The following is a 27,431-nucleotide window of genomic DNA, read 5'->3' as shown; positions in this document are numbered from 1 at the left end:
TTTACTGGGAGCCTCGACTTTGGCTGCTTCACTTCGCTTTCTTTAAGTGTTTCACTCTTCCTCTGTTCAGCTTGACTACAACTGCTCCCTTCTGCCCTGTTGTCTGAATCCCTACAGCTTAGCGCTTCTATCCTGCTGGCTTTCTGAAGTGTGGGCTCAGACGATGACTGCAAATTAAACACCACACTGCCACACTGGATGTAGTTGGCCTGCACACTGGATGACTCCAGGTTGTTGTTGTTGTTGCAGTTCTCGGCAGGGTAACCTCTCCTCTCTGACCTCTGGCTCCCTGCACACTGACCCTCTAAGCTGATGTACTCTGGCACTATCTGACCCTCTGACATGTCAACTTTAACTTCTGCTGGATCCCCCAAGTCTTTTTTCACAGTTATGGAGGCAGCAATGCCCATTTTAATGGGGGTACGTAATTTGGGATCGACCTTAGAGGCCGTGATCGTACACGAGGCCATCTCAGCTAAGGCGTCACCGGTTGCGGCATCAGAACCGGTACAGCCAGTGCCAGTGCCATTGCCAGTCTGTACAGGGCCGCACTTTGCTGCTGCTGGTGGTGGTGATGTTGGTGTGCTGCTGTCTGTGGTGGTGTCTCTAAATTCTACTGTGCCCCTCTCCCCTGTTTTTGCCTGAGAGGTAACTACACCCAGGATGTTGCCCCCTCTCCCCTTGTCCCCTGATTTAGGGTCAGAGGAATGCTCACCAATCTGGAAAAACTGAAGCCTCTCTTCAACAAAATCCCGCTTGCTCATGTCAATAGCACCACTGCGCGTCATCTCAAACATCTTCCCCTCGTGGAAGGGGAAGGGGTTAGGCTCACTAGTTGGTGTGCTCTCGTCAGTCGGCGTTCGAGCAGGGGTTGTGTCAGGTGTGGTGGCCTGTGACTTGTCTTCTACTGACAAGCCAAAGGGTTTGGTGTCTTCGTCTTTCGCTTTTGAGTCAAAGACACCATCATTGTCATTCCCTTTGGATGACCAGGGGTCAAAATCGAGACCTTTTGTGGCAACAGTCTTAAATGTGGAGTTCAGCTCCTCTTCCAGCTGGTAGCCAAAGTAGTTATCTGCGAAAGTCTGTCTTTCTGGGTGTCTTCCTTCAAGGGTGTAATCCTTTTCTTCTTCCTCACTGTTTTTTGCAGATGTGCTACTTTTTGACTTTCCATTATCCCCTCCTTCCTCACCTTTCTCTTCCTCTATCACCTCTAACTTAGACTGACTGAATGAGCGGTCAGTCATTTTGCCATCAGTGGAAAGGCTAGATGTTTTAGGGTCTTCACTCAGCCCGTCATCCTCATCCTGAAGGTCATACCCATCTAAAGAGTCTATCTCTGTTGCATCCGTGTCATGGGAGAACTCGGCAGTGGTTGCTATGGAGCAGTCAGTGATCGACTGGTCGTTGCCATTTTGATCAAAGTCCTCTTCTTCCCCCTTTAATAGGCCATTGATCTCCAAATCAATGGGATTGTCATTACCATTGTCCTCTGATCTTTTGTTCTTTGGCTGTTTATCCTCCTCTTTCATTTTGAACGTGTACTTTTTTGCAGGGATGGGATGGAAGACAGACTCGTCGTCGCTGGTGTCACTGTCATCGGCTCCAGGGGGGATGGGCGACGGTGGCTGGACTCTGATGATGGGCTCAGCGAGGAGGTGTCTATCGTGCTCCTCCTGGAGGTTTACTTCCATCATCTCCGTCTCCGCCTCAGAGGAGGCACAGGATCCCCGTTTCTCGGGGTCCGAATGCTCTGCCTCTAAAGGAGGAGGAGGGGGAAACTCTATATAAGCCACTCTCTTGTCCTTGGACTTCTGCTTCGAGGAATCCTGCCTACTACTGGGTGGCTCTAATGAAGATGGCCTGCTCTTTTCTTTTGGTGGACCTTTGAAGATGAATGTCTTCCCATCGTCTGACTCAGACTCCTCTGGGACGGGGCTTGGCATGCCGGACATAGAAGCTATCACAGACTCTGGCGTTCTAGATGTCAGACTCACATCCTCTGAGCGGGGCGTCTCAGGGGTAACAGGACTCTTCCCAGAGCTGTCCATGAATGTCACCTGTTCTAGCGTGTCATCTTCGGGACTTCTTTGAGGCTGTTTTTGTTTAACTGTGTAAAACGCACCCTTGGTCTCATGAATGGTCCTACTCTCGTGACTCACTATCTTTTTGTATGTTCCCAGTTGGCCGGCTGTTTCCTTCTCATACTGCTTGTCTACCTGAATGCTAACATAAACTGGTAAAGGTTTGATATCTTTATAGCCCTCCGTGATAACCACAGGGGTTACTTGATCTAAATACTCTATTTCATCGCTTTCTACACCATTACACACTACATTTGACAGGCTAGCATCTAATGAATCGGTGGATTTCCTTGCCAATGTAGACCTGTTGGCCTCTGAACCACTGTGTAACCGATTTCTAGCTACTGGAGTAGGTATGTGAGACCCTGCCCTATCACAGGGTTTAACAGAGGTATTTAATGAGGTGGATTGGCGGTTTTCTGTGAAATTTGATTGCACTCTAACAGGAATTTGTGATTCCGAGTTTTTTTTTAGACTGCCATTGCTTTTCGGACTTTCTCGGACCACAAGTTCTGTGTAAATAATTTTCGTCTCCTGCCTTTGTGAGTCACTGTTATTGCCATCTGTCCTTGTCTCGAGCACTAAGTGAGATGTTTTTGGTGATTGGATGTTATAGTTCTCATTTCCCTGGCCCTGGCCACTTTTGAACACGTTTTTGTCGTCCTGTTCTTTTCCATGTTTGGGAGAGAATTCACTATCTAGACCTCTCCTCTGGTTTCCCGGACTGTCCGGTGTTCTAGGCATATTTGAGCCAGCAAAAACTTGATACGCAGGTATGTTACTATCTTGGAGTTTCCTGACCGGAGGATTTGAATTTTGACCCCACTGAGAAGCCAATTCTTGCTTCTGACTCTCTTGTTCAAACTTTAGCCTCACTGCACTGACTTTGGAAGATGACACTTGATAAGGTTTAGGGGTTTCACCCGTGCTTCCCTGCGATGTTCCCTCGACCTGTTTTCTTCTGTCAGAATCATTATACTGCAGAAGAACTCTCCTCTCTGGGCTGCTAGGTAAGCTGGCACATTTCCTATCATTAGAGCCGAATCTGTCTCGAAGTCTTTCTCGGTTCGATTCTTCTCCGCTACCTGTGTACCTATAACCTGACCTCTCAGGGCTGCTGTGTGTAGAGCTGGGCCCTGACCGTGTTTCCCTGCAATCTGACCTGCGTGACTTCTTCTCAGGAGACGACAGCTCATCATTTAGTTTTTCCGTTTTATCACGGAAGAACTGAGAAACCTCGCTAAGCTTTTCCTCTGCCTCTTTTACAGTCCTGTCAACTCTCTCTCCATACATGATTTGTTCTCTATTCTTAACCGGCGCGTCCTCTGACACACGCATCCAAACGGAGTGTTTTGGGCTGCCAGGCTCAGAGGAATACTGAAGAAGTGTCAGTTGGTCAAAGTTATCATCTACGTTGGTCATTCTCCCAGATTTGTCAATTACATTTCTAGTTGACCTGAAGACATATTCTGTCCTTGGCACACTGGGTCTACCCTCACTGTGACTACTACTCCTGTCTGGCGAGTGAAAACGAGACCTATCTTTCAAGTACTCCTCTGTGTCAGAATGACACTGTTCGAGTTTCTCAGAGAGAAGCATTTTTTCTGCAAAGTTATACGTTTCCCCCCTAAGTTCCGATGACTCATCTTCATTGTACTCTACAGATTGCTGGCTAAGTAGCCTCAGGGTTTTGTACGAGTCATCTGTCATGAGGTGGGCCGAACTAGGACGGCTGTCCTCGTCCTGTGACATGGGTGTGTTCATTCTACAGGAGTCGAGGTAACCTGGAAGTGATTCCTCAGGCTCCTCCTCTTCTTGCCTGTTTCCCGGGTAGTAGTACATTTCCTTCTCTGGCTGATTTTTAGTCTCTCTGATGATGACCTCTGTCGGTTCTGTTCTGTTGTTGCCCTTTTCTATGTGAACCTCAATTATTCTTTCTACCTTGGGTTTAGAGTTCATGTCCTCAAAGTCTCTCTGTGATGATTCCTCACAGGACGATTTATGTTCAAATAGTCCAGCCAACTCTCTAGAAGGGTCCCTGCCTGACTGAAATGCTTTCATTATATCATGGACAGACATAGTTTCCTCACACCTTTCAGATGCCGGCTCTTTGCCTGGGGGTTTGTGGTACACCATCCTAGTGGTGGTGGTGATATGAGTCTCCTCCTTCACCCTCATCCCTTTCGATCCCATCGGATCATCATCAGGGCTAACTTTTAATTGATAGCCTTTGTTTTGGTCCGATGTGGATGCGCTTGGACTCAGATGAATTTTAGGTTCAGAATCATTGAATCTGACAGCACGAGCCTCCTCCATTGCAGGCTGTTTGCAGTCCTCTGGGGACTCGTAGCTCCTAATGACGTGGACTACCTCAGTCCTAGTCTCAGTGATCATTGGAGGAAGAATGGGAATGTCCTGGAAAAGGGCCTTGGGCCCCATGCCTTCTGCACTTTGAGGGGCAGAGGGTGTCCTTTCACTCCTGGTCTCAAAGCCACTGTCTGAGAGGGGGCTCTTATCCTGATCATGTGAAATGTCATCAGGGGATTCCAGCACAGTGTCTGCTCCAAAAAGCACATCTGCTAGTTTACTGAGCTCCTTTTCTGAGGCTGAGGAGCGCATGTTAGCTGGAGGCATTTTGAGCTTGTGCTCCTGCACTGCTATTGCTGGCTTTAAGACACGTTTCTGCTTCTCCTCTCCTTCCCTCTTGCCCTCGTCTGCTTTATGCTTTGACTCAGCCATTTTGGAAAAGGAATTGCTACCGACATCATTTGTCAGGTAGTCAACCACTTTGGACAAATTAAAATCTCTGTCTGCTATTGGCTTTGTTATGATTTGAGGGACCACTGTCTCGTATCTCGGTGGATAGCTCCAGTTGCTTGGCGGTTGCTCCACTGGTACTTTGGAGTATTGTATGTCATCCAGTGTGCTCCTGGATAGTGAAGCCCTGCCATCCTTGCCCTCATCTTTAGTCAGGATCTCACTAACTTTAACCAAATCTTGTTTCACTCTCTCTACTATCCTATATGGCTCCTCATCCTCCATCTTAGCCTCTTTGGGTGAATTAGACTGTAATCCTTTGTTCGCAATGGAATTCGGGTCCGTTTGTAAAATTGCTGACATCCGGATCAAGTCCTCTTTCATGTCGGCTACGTCCTTCAGTATCTCTTGACTGGATGACAGTGGCGAAGTGGCGGTTGATTTAAGGGCAGCGGGGGACATGAAATGTGGGGATTTGACAGGTGAAAGAGTCCTGGCTACGGAAGACTGCAACTGAGCACTTGCCTCAGCGGGAGCTATCTTGCGAGGGGACAGAAGGGCAGCAGCTGACACCTTTGACACCTCAGGGAGCTTCCTAAACTGTGGGTCCGGCAGCACGTTTATAACTGAGTACACAGGAACAGTCATTGTGCTGGCTGTCACGACAGTGGTGCAGTTGGTTGGGGATCTCAGAGAGGGATAGAGGGAACTAGAGGCTGAGGATCTGATGGACTGGTAGGAAGAAGATGCAGAAGAGGACATGGACTTCAAGGTGCCATAACCTGCAGAGCAAGAGTTAAATGTTTTCTCGACCTCGTCAAAGGCTGCGTTGACGCTTGTTGTTGCTGCATTAGTGGTTGCCTGTATTCTCTCTTGTAGACTGCTGCTGAGAAGGGAGTTGGGGGATAAGGAGCGGTAGTGAGTAGGGGACACAGTTCCATTGATCAAAGCAGCTGCACTAGGAGGAGCGGTGTTAGATTTAAGGGGGGAAGAGAAGGGGGCAAACAGGCTCCTAGTGGGGCTTGAGGCATCTGCAGGTGACCGGACAGAGAGACCGGGGACAGTTTTTATAGGCGAGGAAGATGTGGAACTGGAGCCCACCACAACAGATTTGTATGGCATGGATGAGCCGTATATGTTCAGGGAGGACTTGGGAGAGGTTGGTGGGGTCATGGCCATGGACGACCTCTCCAGAAGAGGACTCCCCCCACCAGCGGGGATAATAGGGGAAGTCCTGGCAGACAAGCCTGCCAGTCCTTTCACAGACACATGATCCGGGGAGCTTTTCCCTGGCGAAGCCAGGAGATTGGGGTTCTGAACCGGGTACGGGGACTGCTGGACCACGGTTTTGATCGGGGAGGATATGGTCCGGTAGGAGCGTATGGGAGAGGCCATGTCACTGCAGGCTGACTTGACGGAGTGGGCTGGTGAGCCAGGGATGTTGGTCTTGATCGGGGAGGCGGAGGTGATGGACCATACGGACTTCAGTGGAGAGGCAGAGGGCGTGTTGGATGACGAACTGGAGAGGGAGCCAAACCCAGACCGGGCTTGACTAGGGACGGCGACAGGAACAGCCGACCACGCCTGATAAGATCTCGTTGAAAAGACAGGTTTGTAAGGGTAGCCAGTAGGCTGTGTTCTCTGCGGGCTTCGATCAGGTGTTTCTTGAATAACAAGTTGATCCAAAAGTAATAAGGAACGTAAAAATTGAACAGAACAATAACGTGAAATAAAACATAAAAACCAGAGAGAGAAAGGTGATTGAGTCAGTGACAGCATTAACCAGAATAGCAACAGTTGTATTATTGTTTAACTTGAGAAACTTGAATTACTATCTAAACAAGGATGGAATGGTAGTGGTGGTCTCAAATTGTTCATTAATGGAAAAGTACTGTAGTAGAATACCTAAACGCTAACAATGGAGCATGTGCAGGAACAAAAAATGCTTTACATAATGGTGGAATGAATGATAAAACAATTACGCAAATATTCCATTGACTTTTGATGTGCTTTATCTGTTTGCCTCTTTTCTATAGTGCCTTTTTTACAAAATGGTTGACACACTGTATAGACAGTAGACACTGTCTGTCTATACTTTCATTTGGTTCATTTTCAATGCCAGATATGACCCCACGAGTGTAGATCACTAATAAAGGAAAACACCACCTTGCTGGCCTTGAATTTAGAAAGAAATATGAGATTGCACTTTACAATGGAGGTACTATCAGCCAACCATGCCCGTTCAGTTTCTATATCAATTTCAACATGAAAAGTACACAGTTTGGTAAAGTATACACGAAATGTCAATCCATTGTCAATCCATTATCAAATAGGCATGGCTGAATGAAAACAGAACTGATAGTCCCTCAATGTTACTTATTGTTACAGCGCACTCAGTATAGTGGCAATATTGAATGCAACAAGCCAGTGTAGATATTGACAAATTGTGGTTCATAGGCAACGTAATGTAAAGTGCAACCCAATAGTACAATATGATATACACAGCTGAACACAATCACAAAGCCAATAAGAGTGAAATGGTCAATAAAGAATAAGGAAGACCCAAAAGAATGCTTTTATTCTACATGAGTTCATAACATTTTTTCCAAATCATAAATGAACAAATGGATAATGCAATGCCAGTGTTTCCACATGTATAAAAACAACAATAAAGTTCAAACAGGAAGGAGATTTTCACAAAATGGGGTAGGGATGTGGGCAAAGCGTAAAACACACAATAAACCATGCAAATGGCTCATTTGATGAATGATTGTGGATGACATGGCATGTCAGCTGACAATGGATGACTGTGGATCATGTTGCTATGCTGTGGCTGTATGGAAGGTTTACTGCAAAACGGGACCACCTGACACTGAACTTCATTAAAGTACAGTCAACATATAATTTCAACTTGAATGATTTCATGGAAGTAAAAATGGGAAACTCACTCGCTGCAGGGTCAGTCAGATAGCTGTAGCGCTTACGCAAAGCTAAGGAGGCAAAGGTATGACGTCGGTCTGGCTTTTCAGTCTGCAACAAACAAAAAAAAGAACAAAAAGATGATTAAAATAAAAAATGGTATTCTAAAGGAACGGGTGTATATGTACTGTATAATCTTTTATGTTAAATTAGTAAATTCAGACACTACTGTGTCTGGGGATTTTGGGGTTGGTTGCAGTGCGTCAGTGCATGCTGTTAGTAGTACTGCACAGGGAGAGGCACTGGAGGTGACCGAACATACAGTCACCTCTGGGATGACTAAGAGACAATGCTTGACTCTAATTGGTGGGAGGGAGTGTCACCTTGGTTGGGTGGTGCATTTCATTATATAAATGGGCATCTATGCAAGCAATAGATGCTTTGCCTACCTACTCAAGTAAAATAGGCATAGAGAAAATCACACGAGGTATTTTGGGGATGGGGGGAGGGGGGTTGGTCAACTCATTCTCTGCCAAAGACGACTCTGGGCGACTTGTTTTTCCAAAGCCCACACTGCCAAAGATGACATTGGACGATTTTTAGTTTTTATGCTAGATGGCGCTCTTTGCCAGTCACTGTTTGAGTTGGTGGATTCTTTATGTATTTACTCTGCCAGTGAATGAGCTAATTGTCTATTATTGGTAAACAGTGGCATAGCGGCCTGGACCTCTAGTGTTGAAAGTGTGTCATTTTCACATGGGGGGGGGGGGGGGGGGGGGGGAATTATTTGTCTATTATTGTAAACTATCGTTATTAGCATAAATGGACTGAAGGAAAATTAGTATTGTTTAGTGTGTTACAGTCAGGTTTAGGACATGGGTGGGGTAAAGGGAAATCCTAAAAGATTTTCAACAACATAGATGTGGCTGAAGGTTAAGGTTTTGTTATAGATTTCTTTAGGTACCATGGTCCCGTATGAACGTTCCTATGAGTCTATAAATACTATGGAGACTTTGTGATTTTCCGTTATGGAAAGAAAGGACGACAGAGATGGGGGAAGGAGAAAAGAAAACAAGCTGAGGCGTGGCACGGAGATAGTCTCCGCAGGACTCAGGATGAGGACAATACTAAAGAAACCTTGTCGAGTAAAACAAAACCAACGGTTTGGGCTCATGCACGCATCGTACGATGAGGTCACTTTTCAGCAATGACTAAAAGCCATGAGGAAGATCTGCCATGAAAAGCCTCAACTCAACAGTCACTGCGTCATAGAACAAGGGTCCTCACAACGACACGGTTAATTTGCTACGGCCGCCCCGAGACAAAGCCAACGGAAAGGACGACAGAGAAGAAGCGGCTCCATGCGATGATGAAGAATCCATTTACCTCATCATCAGGATCAGACTCCATGTCCTGAGGGTTTCCAAGATGCGTCGTGGGAGCGGAGAGAGATGACACAATGGACAGCAGGGGCGTTATAGTGGGGCGGGGTGGTGGAAACAAAACTTAGGGAATGACAATGGTGCAGCAAAGACAACAAAAGGCCTGGGAAAAAAGCTATGAGATTAATAAAACGGTAAAAAAAAATAGAAGATAAAAAAAAAGAAAATCCAGCAAAGTAACAAAAGCAAACAACGACATATTACATTGTTTCTCATGATCAATGAACACCACGTCAAAAGAAACAAAATAAGAAGTGCATTTTTTTTTCTTTTACATGATTCTCCTATGCCCGCATGGAGAGCCAAGCAATCGAACGTGCGTGACTGCATGTGTGCACGCTGTGGGGTCTCATGGCTGGCACAGGCTTGAACACCCATAAAAGACACAAGCTGCAGGCAGGCATTTCTAAACCAAATGAAGTTCTCAACACTTGTCCTTGGCATCAAAACATTATTTGCGTTCTATCCTTCAATTTAATTTACATGAGGATGGTATGACATGGCCTACAGAGAATAAAGAGTTCAAATAAGTTGATAAGCCTACCTTCCTGTGAATTGGCATTGTGATATTCAAATTGCATATGGCAGCCTGTGGAAGACCTTTACTGGTTTTCGGATCTTTCAGGAAGGAGAGTCGGCCACACGGGTCTTGGCTCATGTCCCTGATCTGTAGAAAACCAAAGCATGATAATTAAATTAATTTAGCCCAACAAAATGTAATGTAAGTCGCCCTGGATTAAGAGCGTCTGCTAAATGCCTAAATTGTAAATTGTAAATTGTAAAAACACTCATGATCCATGTCCACAGCATTAGTTTACGGGAAATCTAAATCTGCAGATAATACTAATATGCAGCGTATTGAGGATTGCTGCATCTGGCTTCCGATATAATCTGCAATCTTTTGTCAATTATTCTGTATTAACCAAAATTAAATCCCTTTACTTCAGAATGAATGTCAAAGTGAAAAGTATAACCGAGATTACTGATTTTACGTTACGGTATTTGTTGCATTTATGTACGTAAAATATTCATCAGGCAGAAAATATCTTCAAATATATTTTCAGAGCCTGTATTTAATAACAGATATGAGAAGAAAAAACAGGAATGCCATGAGTCTGACATGCACAAATCTAGCCTGTTTAGTTTAGCGTGGCTCTGCCACGTGAGAATCAATCACTCTGGTGTTCCTGGGTCTTAGGATACTGCATCAGATACTGCAAGGACATCACTGATGATATGCATGTCAGCATGTTTAGAGGACGATCATTTCATTCCTGACATCACTCGATCAGTCACACACATACTGTACATCAACAGGCCCATAGTAGGTACCAGAGTAATCTAGTAAGAGAGTAATGACACTCCCGTTGACTCTCATTGTAACAATGGAATGTGGAAGTGCTCATTCTATCTCAATGGAATAGTTCCAGCCATATAGGAGCAATGTTTGGAACTATCGCCCATAGGCACCCGCTTTCCCGCGAGATCAAAGCGTGTCACCACTCTCTTACTAGATTACTCTGGTAGGTACGTAGTACAGCGGCTAGGTACAATTACTGAACAGCCGCAGGTTCAATTCCCTTCCATAGTGTGTCTTGTCAAAGTTTCATTTGGCAAGTCATTTAAACACCTTACCTCCGATTTACTCAGGATGAGAGTGTGTCGGCTAAATGTATAAAACGTAAACAATTGAAAAGTATACCTTCACATTGAAAGGAAGTCTGTTTTCTTTGAAGGAGAAGAAGTTGAAAACCAACTGCTGTCCTGTCTTGATCAGGGGGGACAGGTTTCCATAGCAATCCACGTAGATAGGCTTGGTTTCAAGGACCTATGGAAACACCCCAACAGTGGATTTGGCATGACTTTCAATTTAAAAAAAAAGGAAATAAGGAAGAGTACAGCACCACATTGGGGATGAGCTACTGCTAATACAAGTAATATCCCCCCCCCCCCCCCCCCCCCCCCATACTCCAATTAACCCATTTAGGCCTGACGTCGAAATTTAAAAGAAATCTTCTAAATCCTCCAGTTTCCTGAAATAAATATTTTCACGATTTTTCAAAAATAGCAGACCTACAAGCTCGTAGCGCGCCACTCGGTGGCGCGCTATGAGCTTGTAGATCTGCTATTTTTCAATAGCTAAATTATAACATAATGTTTAAAACACCAAAAGGGGTTCCCGCCCGAAATGGGTTAAACATAAAGTTCAAACCTCAATATCTTTACTCCTGGCGACCTCTTCAAAGTTCTCCTGTTGCTCCAGTGTTTTGTCCACCTTGTCGTCCGTCATGCAGAAGCAACGCAGCCGAGACTCCACGACGTCATTCATCTTGGCAAACACCACAAACTTGGCCAGATACGGCACGCAGATCAGCTCCCGGTATAACTGAGACGCTAGACCCACCGTCTCAGGAATCTGGTGACAGTCTGCGAGCCAGAACCTGGAGAGGAGGAGGAGGAGAGGAGGAAAACATTTATGGATTTTTTTTAATTGTGTACTGATATGCATCTGGGATCCAGCCAGGAGAACCATTTGCCTGATATGAGTAAGATATAAGAGCTTGAGCTTTCTAAATATAAATATGCACTGTTCATTTTAATGAATTGAGTCTTGTACCACAGATTAATTCACAAGGCACCGGTCCATTAGCATTTGTATTCTGCTTGTCAGTAACAATCTGAAATGCAATTTGCACCAATGAAAAAAAATTGAAATAATTGTGAGTTTGTTCTACCTATTATGTTAACTTTATGTTACTTATTACACTCTCAGTCTCAGAGACAAATTAACACCCTGGATTTTACTTTGTAGTTTTGTTTGTTTGTTTGTGTTTTCCTTTGATGAGGCACACTGAGTCACCTGACAGCTCTGTAATAAATCTAATTTCAGAGGACCAAGGACTGCTCTGTTCGCGTCAGGCCACACAGCCCCCACATGACTCCAATCCTGTGAGGACAGGATTCCGTGACTTTGTTTACAGTAGCCAAAAAATCCTGACAAATATTATTTCCTCTCTCTCGGTTGACACATAGACGTGGGATGGAAAGCTTGAGTCACGCCTCAGTAATATAGAGTATATACCCCAATGATGCTGTGTCACTTGGGGGAATGGGATATAGCTGGGTCCCAATTCGTCCAAAATCAACAAGATCGTGCACTTGGTGACAACTTTTGATTTTTGGTATGGTGTTAGGTATGGTTATAAGGTTTTCAAAAACCATCGCAAAAGAGTTGGGCTCGCCCCCTAGTGGTCTGTTTGCAATGAATCAAATATTAAAGTATATGGTTAAAAACCAAAATAATTGATAAAATAGATTTTCCAATGGATTCTATTAGTATTGGGTATGCTAAATAACATATAAAAAATTTGGGTGAAAATAACTTTTGGAAAGGCATCATTTTCAAGATGGCGTCCACGGTGGCCTCAGTAAGCTTAAAATGCCTATAAACTGGGATTTAATACATAAAAAATCATAACAATTATGCACTTGGTGACAAGTTTTTGATTTTTAGCATGGTGTTAGGTATGGGCATGAGGTTTTTAAAAACCATCGCAAATGAGTTGGACTCGCCCCCTAGTGGTCCGTTTGCAATGAATCCAATGTTAAATAGGCCAGCATTGGATTCATTGCAAACAGACCACTAGGGGGAGAGCCCAACTTGTATGCCAAAAATCAAAAACTTGTCACCAAGTGCATAATTGTTATGATTTTTTTATGTATTAAATCCCAGTTTATAGGCATTTTAAGCTTACTGAGGCCACCGTGGACGCCATCTTGAAAATGATGTCTTTCCAAAAGTTATTTTCACCCAAAATTTTAATATGTTATTTAACATACCCAATACTAATAGAATCCATTGGAAAATCTATTTTATCAATTATTTTGGTTTTTAACCATATACTTTAGCAGCATTTTGCAGCTATTGTGGTCGCAATCTTGAAAATTATGCCTTTCCAGAAGTTGTTTTTTCCTACATTTTTAATATGTTATTTAGCATACCCAATACTAATAGAATCCATTGACATTTTTCTTTTATCCCTTATTATGGTTTTTAACCATATACTGGCCCATTTAATATTAGATTCATTGCAAACAGACCACTAGGGGGCGAGCCCAACTCGTTTTGCGATGCTTTTTGAAAACCTTATAACCATACCTAACACCATGCCAAAAATCTAAAACTTGTCACCAAGTGCACGATTATAACGAATTGGGACCCAGCTAATAGAGATAGTGTGTGTGTGTGTGTGTGTGTTAGGTTAAAAAATCGATGCATCGATTAGGAGAAGTCGAAAGTAAAAAAAAAGAAAAGAAATTAAAAACAATTTTCAATTGTTTTCCCCATATCATATTTTTGCTCTATGTGTGCGTGTGTACAGAATTCAAACTGTAGGATTGGTTATCGTCACGGACAGAAGTCATTCTTTCCCTTTGCATACCGCACCAGAGCACACTCGCCTATTAGTTTGCATTGCATTCAGAACGCGCCCTTAATTAAGAACCTAACTGCAGCTGTGTGTGGCTGTGTGTGGCTCTCAGCGGTATCACACTATTTACTGGCTGAAGTTCAACTGAGCTGTGTCAGAGAAGTAACAGATAGAAGCGCGCAAACTTTATCCCCAAAGTATATCCCCCTGCACCTCCGTGCTGACGCAATGACTGTCTGTTTCTGGTTTAGCTTTACGTGTGGGACGCATGAACCTCTCCGTCTCCGGTCAGTGCGGGTTGTTGTTTATTTGCATGGCTCAGAAAATAAGTAACAAACTAACATGAGAACGTTATTGAGTCGTTGAGGAGGAGGAGGAGGAGGAGGAGTAGAAGCGGTACACGTCATGAATGTGGAAGGTAATAGCAGATTGTATTCTGATGATGTGCCAACTGCTGCTGGCTGCTATAAATGTTAATATAGACCTATGTCTATTGTGTTCTGAAGGTCGGTGAGGTAGGCCTACTGCCACTAGTGTTAATGTTATATTTTGTATCGAGTTCTCGGGCCGCTGCGCTGTGTGCCAATTATGCCCCCTCTCCTGTTGTGTTCTCTTTTCTGGTCTGTGTACCAGTGTGCGACGCACACTTGCGTGTGCACTGTTTAGTATTTACTATTACATTTTTATGTTTTGATAATCAGCGCTTTGCCATATAGATGATACATACACTGTGCCATATTGGAGAGGCCACTGTGTGCGCAGTGCTTTGTTTAACATGATCCGTATTTGAGCTCAAATACGGTGCATCGACTCAACTTCGACTTTACTGTCTGACAAGTCGATTTGGAAAAATCTCAACTCGTTAATGCCCTAGTGCAGGGTTCCCCAATAAATTTTCCTCAAGGGCCATATTTTGACTAGGGTACCAGGCTGGGGGCCGAGTCCGCACGCGTGAGGTCGAGGTCTTGCCCTGAAAATTCATTTTCAGGGCAAGACCCCATTTGAAAAGGATGCCCAGTTTGACATGCATAGGCTACTGACCCCCATTTAATGCCATTTATATCTGGGACCCCCCTAAAAAAATAAAATAATAATAATAAATTCTTCCGCGGGCCGCAAGGGGGCGCTCCGTGGGCCGCAAATGGCCCGCGGGCCGCCAATAGGCCTATCTCACAGCCCGTTTTTCACGCCCACTTCCGGTAAATAGTGGTGACTTTAACATGGGCATTTACACGTTTTTTTCTCTGGAGAATCTAAGTACATTTTCTAATGTAAAAATGTGACAGACCAATATTATTATGAAGCAAACAATATGGTAAATCAGCTCGAACAGATAGAACAAACCTTACCTTGAGAAAACAAAAGTTGTAGACTTCTTAAATTACCTCTGTTAACATGAAGCGTCTATGGAGTGACGTCACGCTATCACCACTAACCCCGAAAGGGGGCGTATTAAGGGGGGCGGGGAAATTCTGTGAGATAGGCTTATTGGGGAACCCTGCCCTAGTGTAGTGTGTGTGTGTGTGTGTGTGTGTGTGTGTGTGTGTGTGTGTGTGTGTGTGTGTGTGTGTGTGTGTGTGTGTGTGTGTGTGTCTTACCTGGCCGACACATTTGTGGTGAAGGAGACACAGTCCGTGACAAAAGACAGTGGGGTGGTCCCTGTGATGTCCTCCCACTGGGCAGGGGACGTCCCTCCTGCAGGGATGCACACCAAAGCATGACATCATGCCCCTTCCCATGTCAATGGGATATAACCGCTGTCCTTCATTTTCCTCATTCTTTTGCCTTCTTTCTTTTTGCCCAGAAATGTCTTGTTCTCCCCCATACCAAACATGGAGGCCTGCTCTGCAGCGATAAGGGCCTTTCTCGGCCCCACCCCTCTCCCATGTGTTTAGGATCCAAGATGGCCACAGCACCAAGAGGGGATGGGGTGGAGGTGAGCGGGCGGGGTCGACATATGCCCTTACTGAGCTACATTCAAGACACTTGCCTTGAGTCTGACACTTGACTTGTGTCTGAACACAGCTTTGATGGATGTGTTCTGCCCCCCTCCCACCCATCAAACAAAATGTAAAACCATATGGGGTTCCATTGGAAATGCATTAGAGCGGCCATTAAACACAGACACAAGACAAGCACAAGACAGGTGTCTTGAATGACTGGCCAACCCCTAAGGCCACCCCCTCCTGGTCCTGCGGCCATCTTGGATCCTAAACACATGGGAGAAGGGTGGGGCCGAGAAAGGCGCTCACTCAGTCCAGAATGTTAAATGGATAAGAAAATGTACAGTACGTGATAATATTTGGATCAATGCTCCTGCTAACTATGTTTTTCTGGGGGCAATGGGGCATCCCTCCAAGGAAGTTTTATCCAATTGACTGAATGTACCGACCTGTAAACTCGTGAGGGGTACCGTAACCCTAACCCAATTTTCCAAAACCCAGCCTCTGTTGGGGTCCGGGCATAGCTAGATAGCTAGCAAACTGCATACACCTCAACTAACTTTTTTTGCGTGCGTGCGTGCGTGCGTGTGCCACAGGGTACATGAATAACGACACTGTGCATTTGGCCTGTGAGGCTACTGTAACGTCTGCGGACAGTACCATAACTCTCCCTTCATTCATTTCCAACTGGCAACGCATCTTCTTTGATATCATTTTGCACACTTGCTGTCTCTGGTTGCACTCGTTTAAGGACACCCTGCCATTTGGACCGGCACTTTATTTGCTTAGACTGAAGATAGTCAAACTTGACTCTGCAAACTTTCTCTTGCCGTCATTCTTTCACAATTAATTTAGCTAGAGCAAATAAAGTGCCACCAAGCATGACAAGAGTAACAATGCAAGTACATGGTAGACACATTTGCTACATACAGACAGATGTAGAAGTAGATGGGCTATTTTCTCCATGTGATACCATTGTGCGGTGTAGGCAAACTAGGGCGTAAGTTTTAGTTTTGACAACTACTGCACGATTGCGATCAGCATGATTCATTTCATTTAAATGGGTCTTGCCTGTGATGCTGCAGAGCAAGCGCAGGCAGGGTGCCGCGTCGCCCCGGTGCCCAGTAGGGTGGCCCTCGGCCGACCTGGGTGGGACCGGGATGGTCATGGTGATTGGCTTGTGGAACTTCCTCCGCCTGGGCTCCACGGTGACGATGGGGCTGAAGGTGGCCCTGTTGCCGAGCACCGCCCTCGCCATGTCATCTGGCACAGGCTGGGCCTGAGAGGGGAGAAGATTTGGATGGTGGCAGACAAAGGATGAAAGAGGGATGTTGACTGACTTGTTAACCCATTCAGCGCTATCATTTATTGAAAAATTAGGATCTAATTCACGCCACCATTTTTTAAATTTGAGCTCTTGTTTTCAAAAGCCACCATTTCCGCTCCACAAGCAGTAGTCATAAGTTAGGAATCTACATGGAGCTGGGCAGGCCTTGTTTACATTGTGAATCCAGACCGGAGCTCTGGAGAGCTCCAGATCGTCAGCTCTGTGCCGTCAAAGAAACGCTGTTTTGACCAAAAATGCCATCTGGGACAAGGAATAGGAGATACAGGCGATTGAAAGAAAGGGATAGAATGGATTCTTATGGTGCCGATGATCTAAGATGGGCGACGGAGTCTTGTGACAACAACAGCTAGCTACCCGATGCTAACGTAAGTAGCATTATTGCTCGCTCGAATGAATGCACTATAAAAGCGCAATTGACAAAGGTCTTCGGCAATGGCGTTAAGCGTCAGTATCAAAATTAGGCTTCAATTGACAAAGGACTTCGGCAATGGTGCGGAGGGAGTTAATAGCTAATTTTCCACATATGGAGGAAACTCAATTAGTCCTGTATCTTTCAGGTAAAGAGAGAAGAGGAGAGGTAGTTAGAAACGAGGGAAAACATAGTCTCCGGCCTACTGTCAAATATGGCATTGATCGGTCAAGTGGTTGTCAAGATTAACTCTGGACAGACAGACAGACAGACAGACAGACAGACAGACAGACAGACAGACAGACAGACAGACAGATACACAGACAGATACACAGACAGATACACAGACAGATACACAGACAGACAGACAGACAGACAGACAGACAGATACACAGACAGATACACAGACAGATAGATAGACCCTCTTCTAGAGACTACTCACTCCCGAGGAGCCACACCATAACGACCAATGCACTGTTCTGCAGTATACCTGCAAGCCGACGCGGATCTTCTTGGTGAGCGCCCCCTGTGGGAAGGAGGCCTGCACCATGGGCACAGTGGTGCTGGACAGCGTTCCTCCATCAGGACCCATGTGGTTAGACTCCTGCTTGATCCGTGACACCACCGCAAAATACTGTGGGAAATCCCTGGTGACGATACGGCAGATCCGCTTCTTTTCCAGGTCAGCAGGGCTGTCCAGCTCTGGAACACAGAGGAGGTTATTACACATTTAGGCCTGACGTCGAAATAAAAATAAAAGTCTTCTGAAAGAATATATATTCAAAGATTTGTGCCGCATTTTCACGATTTTTCAAAAATAGCAGACCTACAAGCTCGTAGCGCGCCACTCGGTGGCGCGCTATGAGCTTGTAGATCTGCTATTTTTCAATAGCTAAAGTATAGCATAATGCTTAGGAAGGACTGGTAAATAAAAGTAATGCTTCTGGAAACACACAGACATAGGAATTAACAAAGCGCTGACATGCAAATGATTTAATATTTGAGTCATTATAATACTGATGCTAGATAAACCCAGGCTTGTTTCCATTCCATGCCAGTTTGGAAAATCAACAATGGTGGACATTGTAAACAAAGTGGAAATGCAAATTTGGAACTGAAGACCGAAGAGGAGGAGAAAATATACAAAGTAGGGTGATACTGATGACATCACACATACTGTACGACCAAATCAGTTGAGCTGTTCCTGAGAGCAATTTCCAAAACAGCCATTATGATGTGAAAGCCTGATTGTTCAAAATTGCGTATTTGTGGGGATAGAAAACACATAGGGGAGCCCAAAAAACACATACATGTTTGAAAAAGTTGAATGTTATGTTATAGGTTCTTTAACTGACGAAAAAGATGCAATGTAGAAAACTGAGATGCATCGTAGAAATTAATTGTTAACAGGTTAATCTACTCGAATTATGGTATAGATTCACACGCCTCAGTGGTCTAGCTCACACTGTGATTAAAACTTTTTTTAAATAGATAGATGTGTCTGAGACCCCCTTTCCACCGGTTGGTTCCCAATGGGAACCGGTTCAGTTCTTTTTGGTTCTTAGTCCATGAGCCAGAGCTCCAAATTGGTGGGAAAAACTAGACCTATATTAAATTGTTTATAGGATCAATACAAGTAAATTAATACATGATAACCCTTCCACAGTAGTAGCTTTTTCATATTTTTGATTATTTTGCATATTTTCCTACATAATGACTATTTGCATATTTAAAAATGTAAAATTTGTAATACAATAAATCATTGTGTTCGTGTAAGTAAGTACTCAACTTTGGAAGTTTCATGGTGATAACAATCTAATATGGGTATGGTTTTGCACACTCAATTCATAATTAACGTTCCAATTTTGGAGCTCATGGACTAAAAACCAAAAAGAACTGAACCGGTTCCCATTGGGAACCAACTGGTGGAAAAGGGGCCTGTGAGCAATGCACTGAATCAAATGATGTGTATGTGAACATACTCGGCTAATACACCGTTTCTGAAAGCGTGTAACGCTCTTCATTCCACTATTAGTGGTAAGGTCGAGTCATGCTACGCAATGTTAGCCTTGTCCTTACCTTCATCCATGCCACCAAGCAGGTCGGCCAGGTCGTCTGTCCTGGCGTCAGATTGGTGCTCTTTCCACGTGTCGCCGTTCTCGCTCCTCAGTACAATGAGCTCTCTCTCCTTCCCACGCATGGAGCCAAAGTGAGGGATCTCCACAATCACTGGGCTGTAAGGGAACACAAATTAACCGCATTATGAGGCAGTGGAGTTAAATGGCCTGCACCAAGATTACGCAGTTGGTTGGTTACTCCCGAAGTAATCACCAGGCATTCTCTGGTGATGTGCAAATAGTGCATTTTAATTGCATTGGTTGATGGCTGCATTGCTGTTATTTCACTTGTAGGATTTTGTGTAATAAAAATGTAACAACAATAATATAGCTATTTTTGAGTGGTGCAACCACTCCAAGGAACAGCAATGTCCGTGTTAACCTATGTGACTATGTGACTATGAGTACCAGTAGGGGCAAAAGTGGCGCTGTTGTGCCAGAAACAGAGAGAGAGAGAGAGTGCTGCACTGTTGCCTGCTAATGAGAGAGGGGGGGAGAGGGGAGTTGCACCACTCAGTTCACACGGTGTGATTTTTAATAATAATAATTATAATATAATGCAGCTATAATCCTCTCACAGTTGGAACTGGCAATGTCAATCGATCAGTCAACCTTTATTTAACTGGCAGTGGCCACCAAAAACGTTCAAAACAAGCAAAAAGGAGCCAGGGACCTACCCGAGGAACTGGGCCCCAGCGGGCCCCACCTCCACCAGCCGGCTGACCAGCCCCTCTCCCTCCACCATGGGGGGCGGGTAGGCCAGCTTGTGCCTCTTGGCCAGGCGGCAAGTGATCCGCGTGGGCGCCGTGCACTTCCTGGGTGGAATGATGATGCGCATGCCGTTGTGCCGGCTGCCTCGCATGGAGCCGCCGCGGGCGTCCACCATGAAGCTGACCAGGAACCTGCCGCAGGAGGGGGGGGAAAAAAATAAGTCAACAAGGAGAGAACGTAACGGCAGAGAGACGTGAAAGACAAAGAGAGAAGCCAATACCACAGATACGAGTGAGGAGGATGAATCCCATGCTGTGATCACCGTACACCAAAACAAAAGTAGGGAGAAAACAAAAATAGAGAGAAATAAGAGAGAGAGAGAGAGAGAGAGAGAGAGAGAGAGAGAGAGAGAGAGAGAGAGAGAGAGAGAGAGAGAGAGAGAGAAAGAAAGAGAGAGATTTGGAGGAAAAGAGAAGACGCTTTGAGCTCTGAAACCACAGTTCTCACCTTTACCTGCCTCCATTTCGGACTATAAGTCACTGTTTGAAATTAAAACTCAACTAATTTGGGGATTCTTGTGACGTCGTAGGAGAAATTGTGTCGAGGTCTGCGGCGTAAAAGGTGAGATTACTGTCAGAGATTCAGTCCCTCTAAAGCAGTGTTCAGTGATCAAATATTAAACACCTTCACAAATGTCTCACCCAAGCTAAGGACTTCATTTAGCTAACACAATGAGAGCCAGGATGTGTGTTTAATATGTGTCATGTTCCAGTCTACAAAATCTAACTTTGTGGATTTCTGTGTTAATCCCCTGGGATTGGCACAAAGGTGAGGAGGGTACTGGGGGATGTGGCGGGGGTGTAAACACGGCAAAGAAGCATTTATACAAAATTGTGTTTACAGGCAGTCATTATGAACCATAATGATTATCACTTTACCAGACCGCTCCATCCCTTGTAGTTTGCCAGTAGTTTCACAAATAAAAGACTCATTAAGCCAAGGTGTAATTAAGAGCTGTTAGGTGTAATAACCCTGAATGTCAGAAGCTGTACATAATGTCGTGACATCAGTTACTGTAACTCCAGAACGAACATAGAATGTTTGCGTTGTGCTGCTGTATACATTTTGTATACATTTTCATATGGTGCATTTAGGTGAAATTCCTGTTAAGTTTTCAAGATGGAGGACAGATTTGGATGAGGATGTGCTCTGAGAGAGAGAGACAGAGAGCGAGAGAAAGATGGCACATCATTGAGAGAAATCCACACACGCACAATGGAAGACTACTACTACTACTACTACTTCCACTACTAGCTACTGTATAGGCAGTGCAAATGAGACACCAGACCACACGGATGGCACGAGCAGAGAATGAAGAAAGATAGGGAGTAGTGGGGTGAGAGGGAAGCGCAGTGGAGTGGAGTGGAGTGGAGTGGAGTGGAGTGGAGTGGAGTGGAGGAGAGAGTGACATCACTGCGACATCAAGGAGTTAAACCAGCGGACTCAAGTCATCACCTGGAGTCATACTGAGGAAGCGGGGAGGACAAGCTGCAAAAGTAAACACATGGGAGACAATGCAGGAGGCATAACCCAAACAATGTAGTCGTAGTATCAACGTTTCATAATCACTCAGGATGATCTGTTCAACAGAAACAGAAACGTTTTAAATTAAATCGAAAATTTTAAAAAGAACAGGGGTGGAGAACTGAGGGAAACGGGAAAACTCAAGTGACACAGGGAGGAAAAAAGAATCACAATCACAAAAAGAATAATGGGTCAAATAAGGCAGGGGTTCTCAACCCGTGGGTCGCGACCCCTCAGGGGGTCGCCAAATTATTTTGGGGGGCCCCCAAATTATTAAAAAAAAATATATATATATTTTTTTTTTTCTTTTTTTGCAATTGAATGGCTGGAAAGTGGAAATGAAGAGTTTACATATAGTACACATAGTACATGCATACACCTTCCCTAATGATTATATCTGGTTTCAGTATTTATTTATGGTGTATTGTCTCTATTATTAAGGTTATTGTAGCAGTCAATTTATATTGGGGGCCGGGAGGGGGCGGGGCGGGGGTCCCGAGACATTGTCAAAGCATTTCTGGGGGTCCCCGGCCAAAAACATTGAGAACCCCTGAAATAAGGAACACAAATAAAAAGGGACGAGACAGATCCATGATTCTCTTTTATCATTCAATAGTTTACATAGTGCCACAAGGAATATTGCATGATCACCCTTACAAAGACAGTATAGTGTCCAATTGAAAACTTTATGATGGTCATTATCTTAAAATTATAATTAGATTGACTTGAGAGCAGGACTTTTGTTTTTTATCAGTTTAACCAAATGAACTACATGAGTCACAGTGTTGTATCAACTGTAACACTGCATGTGCAAGGTAGACCTCACATTTTCATATACAGTACATTTATAATAACAAAGAGGGGCTTGTGTCTGAACTGGACCATGTATTATGACTTATGAGTACCACAGACGAAAGTCCAAATTTCATTCTGACCCCTCCACGAAAAGGCCTCGTTGTCCTGAACCCTTATCTATCATTTATACATTATGGATCAATAGTGTGGACTTAGACTGTTTTTTTCGTCTGTGGCATTCATTATGACAATTGTTTGTTTGTTTTTACAGGTGGACCTCATCTGTTGTACTTGTGTTATAATATACTGTATACACTCAAACGCTCATGACAGAACAACTCTTAAAAATGGTGATCAAGAAGTGCTTCGGACACGTGGACTGGACATACTGTACAGGTGCATCCAATGATCATAATGGTTATTATGTGTGCACAGTAATATCATCAGTGTTCATTTATAAACCGCTAACGTTTGCACATACTTGGAGTTAAAGCCGCACTCCATAACTTTCTGCGTGTGTGAATAAAATGTTATTTACCCAATCTGTATGGTAGAGCATGTTAATACAATATAACTAGCACACCTGCGGTGATTGGAGACCACCTCCAATCACCGCAGGTGTGCTAGTTATATTGTTCCCTGCTTGTTCCCTGCTGCTCTTCTTTTGAGAACATTTTGATCACTGTGGTCAGGTACTTGGATCATGACGCAAGTCACGAAACCCATATAACATCATATTATAACCATATAACATTATATATAACCATATAATATTATATATAACCATATAACATTTTCTGCTATTTTGTGTTTACCTCAAAACACGTCTTTTGTTACCACTCCTTCAAATTTGGTCCAAAATGCCCACAAATCGGTACACGTAATCTCTGAGGTCGGGACACCTACCCGACGAGGAGGAGGGGTATCGCGTGAAGCTCAAAGCGCAATATATCCCGTGCCCAAAACGGGCTTACCGTCCTTAGCTCAGTGGTAGTACGCCCCGGGTTCGAATCTCAGGTAAGACTCAGGTAAATGTTACAAAATGCAACTTTAGATGAACACTGATGGTGATATTGTGCACTGTGTGTGTGTGTGTGTGTGTGTGTGCGTGCGTGCGTGCGTGTGTTAGAGCAAACTCTCCAGCTGTCGTAACTTACCCAGAGTGGACGGGGCTGGACACAGTGGTGTTGTGGACACTGTGGTCCATGGTGTCTGGAGTCCAGCTGTAGCGCCTCATGCACTCTGAGCTGTAGTCCCTGGTCACGGCCAGATGCTGCGAGTGGGAGGTGACATGATAAAGATAAACAAAAGGGAGGAGTTGAGTGAATCGTTGCTAGGACATAAAAGTGAACTATCTATGACGTCACTCTTTTACTTCATGGCATCTACAGTACCTGAAGTTTTATTCTGAGATAAAACCATGAAGACCTGATAACATTTATGGCACCTTGTCACATACTGTACTTCCACAAAATATGGCACGGGTGTCCACCTCAGGACACACAGATGATATCTAAAGCCCAAACCACAGCAAAGGATCGAGTTGGGACAAAACGTTATTTCACATCAACCACACCAATGCAACTCCTTGCAACTCAATGAGTTGCATTGGTGTGGTTTACCTTAAAAAAACGTTTTGTCCCGACCCGACCCTTTGGTGTGGTTTGGGCTTTAGTCAAATACATATCTGACGCTTACGAAGCAGCAGCCTCATAATGAAACATGCACTCATAAAGATGGACTTCTAAAGTGGGCTGTACTTGTATCCTACATAATTATTTATTTGCGAAGGAAAAAACACAAAAAAACGTGTATTATGGGAAACGCAGGGACTCTGATGAAGTATGGCCTGGGAAATGGGACGGTGTTTACCATGCAACGACCAGTGGCCGATGAATGATGGCGTGCCGTGCACCCAAGACTAACAAACAAACAAATGTACCAAGACAGAAACCCAGACAGATGGAGGATGAACCAGCGAGCGGGGCGTGTGAATACTGAAGAAAAGAGGAAGTCCTCCATCAACACTGTGTACCTTATTAAGAGGGTCAACCAAGTAGGAAATGTCCTTACAGACACTCTGAAGCTTTAAGGAAAAAGGAGAGATAGTTGACGATTCGTCAAAAGTTCTTTCTCTAATAATGCTATGGTATTTCCATCCAGGGACACATACTGTAAATCCTCTCTATAGAATGTATGAAGGTCGCATATATCAGAAAAAAACAAAAACAACAAAAACAATCCTGATCACTGTACGGCAAATCAAGAGTTTAGAATTTGACAAATTAACAAAACTAGGTAGAATCCTTACTTTTGTAAACTATGTAAACCAAAACCGTCATGTAGGAGCCAAAAAGAAAATGATTATTTTGCAACAGTTGAAATATGTGCATATTTTCTCAATCTGCAGTTACAAATGGCCTAATGGTGCATTTTATTTTGGTGTAATTTTTCTAAATGGTAAAAAATAAATGGTAAATGGTGCATTTATATAGCGCCTTTATCCAAGGCGCTTTACATAGATTGTGCATCGATTCACCCATTCACACACACATTCATACACCGATGGCGGCAGAAACCATGCAAGGCACTAGCCAGCACATCGGGAGCAATTTGGGGTTCAGTGTCTTGCTCAAGGACACTTCGACACTAACTCTGGGGGAGCCCGGGTTCGAACAGGCAACCTTGCGGTTACCATCCAGCCACTCTACCCCTGAGCCACCGTCTATGTTGTATATTATGTAATCTGCCTTGTAAGAATCTTGGGTGTATTCACTTGATCATTGGTTGCAAACTATCATGTCGGTTTATTGTCATTTATTGTCATTGTTTACGTAAACTGTAAAAAGTGTCCTGTAAGTCCATATGGGCTGGGCTTCTTCGGAAGCATGACACTTAAATAAAGAATCAATCAATCAAACAATCAATCATCAATCATACAAATCTTGAGGAATGTCTAACATTGAACTTGCAGGTCACGCTGCTAATATTGTTTACAAGAGGTTACAGTTCTCCGTTTAACCCCTTTTGGTGTTTAACCATTACGTTATAATTTAGCTATTGAAAAATAGCAGATCTACAAGCTCATAGCGCGCCACCGAGTGGCGCGCTACGAGCTTGTAGGTCTGCTATTTTTGAAAAATCGTGAAAATGCGGCACAAATCTTTGAAATTTGAACATATTTTCTTTGAGAAGACGACTTTTTTTTCCAAAACAGGCTGGAGGACAAGCTCTGCAGTGCACACTGCACAGTGGTTTTCCATGAGAAAGCAAAGAAGGGAGGCCCTCCCCCCCCCCCCCCCCCCCCCCCCCTCCCCCCTAGGCACTCAGGCTTGAATAAACTCTCAGTGAAGGTGTTATACACTTGCCATCAGCACTTTAACAAGAGCAATGCTGTCTGCACGGTATGACCTTGACACAAGACATGTACAGTACCCCTTCCCTAGTCTAAAGCAACCGGCGTTTACCCTAGAGCCTTGAGAGCGAGACTGAACAGACAGGGGAGTCTGTTCAGTCTCGGTTCAGGTAGACAGACGTCACATGGTTTGAAAGGGAAAGGGACGTTTGAAATATAAATCAGGTTTAAGAATGACGGAGACAAGGTGAGACAAAACTCAGTAGGAGCGTGAAGGGCAGAGAATAAAAGTGAAAGAACGGGTAGGGAATGTCGGAGGGCGGTCGAGAGCAAAGACACAAAGGGGACCGAGTTGATGATGAAAGACAACAGAAAGGGAGGGGCTCACCGTGTCCTTGGTGGGCGCTAGGATCTCCTCGATCATCATGCTGTCCCGTGTGAAGGAGGTCCGGTTGAGGGTGTTAGACCTATCCGAACTGAATGAGCGGAGGCTATTATGTTACCACGCAACGCAGGCGGGCGACAACAAGCGAGGGGTGGGGAGAACAGAACACAAAAACAAACACAAAAAGCAAAAAGGTATCCATTAACTAACATGCAACCTCCAGGGAACCCATGTGGTTCTTTGATTGGCTGGACGCAGAGAGCGTCCGAAAGAGCAGAGAGAGTTGGTTATAGGTGTTGCTTATTCAGAGAAAGGAAATGAGAGGGAGGTCAGCTTTGTTTGCGATACGTGATAGAGAAAGAGAGAAAGTAATAAAGAGGCCGAGGGCAGATCAAGGGAGAGCAGAGAAGAGTTGTTGCGATACTGTATGGTTTGGGGCGTTTCGCGAACACAGACGCAATATGGCTTGTCGAAAGCACTGACGTGTACAGTGAGAGAGTGAGACTGCGAGCCTTTGTACGCGAATCATACATTCAGCAAGAGGTATCTGAGCATCTCGGATGAATGGTAATATTAGAGCTAGGCTTTGACAAGCTTCAAAACATACCTTGTCTGTTCCTGTCTCTCCTGCTGCCGTCTGCTTTATGACGGTGCAGTGGCATCTGCCTGTTTTGTTGTAGGCTCGCTACCGCTCTCTGAAGCTGAATGCAGAACTGTGGATTTCTCTCCTGTTTTTTTTGTGTTTCAATTTGTGTGCGCGTGTGCACACACATGCACGCTCGCTCACCCCCCTTTCTCTTACCCTACAATGCCACAGTTAACCTGTGAATTTCAGTAAATACGCGAACGACGATGCACATCATTTTAGCCTACTTTTTTTATGGAGCGTGTCCGAGGACGGATACCCACATACACACATGCATGCGCATGGGTGGTGCGCGTGTGTACGCAGGGAGTGAACTAGTGAGCGAGGGGGAGAAAGTGCAAAGCTCAGCGCATTTGAGTGGGCACCCTATTCAGCACAGAGAGAAGCCCTTTATTCAGCACAGCACTGCCTACCCTGCTGTCGAAGTTACCAAGCAACTCTGCATGGCCTGAATGGACCCGGTGGCATGACAGCACTCACCCCCCGTCTGCCCCTCCACTGTGTTTGTT

General features: G+C 44.5%; 1 protein-coding gene across 1 annotated transcript in view; it reads right to left on the bottom strand.

Annotated features, from left to right (window-relative positions):
* ank3a (ankyrin 3a) overlaps nt 1–27,431 on the bottom strand; it is a 249,797-nt gene that overhangs the window by 20,770 nt on the left and 201,596 nt on the right. Inside the window, exons 24-36 of the mRNA XM_079511692.1 lie at nt 26,280–26,382; nt 23,694–23,809; nt 21,673–21,705; nt 20,124–20,348; nt 19,409–19,563; nt 17,820–18,031; nt 16,644–16,851; nt 15,228–15,324; nt 11,412–11,640; nt 10,902–11,027; nt 9,744–9,866; nt 9,144–9,170; nt 7,787–7,868 (exon numbers count right to left, since the gene is read on the bottom strand). Of these exons, the coding sequence (XP_079367818.1) occupies nt 7,787–7,868; nt 9,144–9,170; nt 9,744–9,866; nt 10,902–11,027; nt 11,412–11,640; nt 15,228–15,324; nt 16,644–16,851; nt 17,820–18,031; nt 19,409–19,563; nt 20,124–20,348; nt 21,673–21,705; nt 23,694–23,809; nt 26,280–26,382 (1,736 nt within the window). The remainder of the gene's footprint in view (nt 1–7,786; nt 7,869–9,143; nt 9,171–9,743; nt 9,867–10,901; nt 11,028–11,411; nt 11,641–15,227; nt 15,325–16,643; nt 16,852–17,819; nt 18,032–19,408; nt 19,564–20,123; nt 20,349–21,672; nt 21,706–23,693; nt 23,810–26,279; nt 26,383–27,431) is intronic.

Source organism: Electrona antarctica (assembly GCF_951216825.1).
Source record: "Electrona antarctica genome assembly, chromosome: 10".
Lineage (NCBI taxonomy): Eukaryota > Metazoa > Chordata > Actinopteri > Myctophiformes > Myctophidae > Electrona > Electrona antarctica.
Note: the sequence above shows the minus strand (reverse complement) of the source record. Positions and strands in the feature narration are given on the sequence as shown.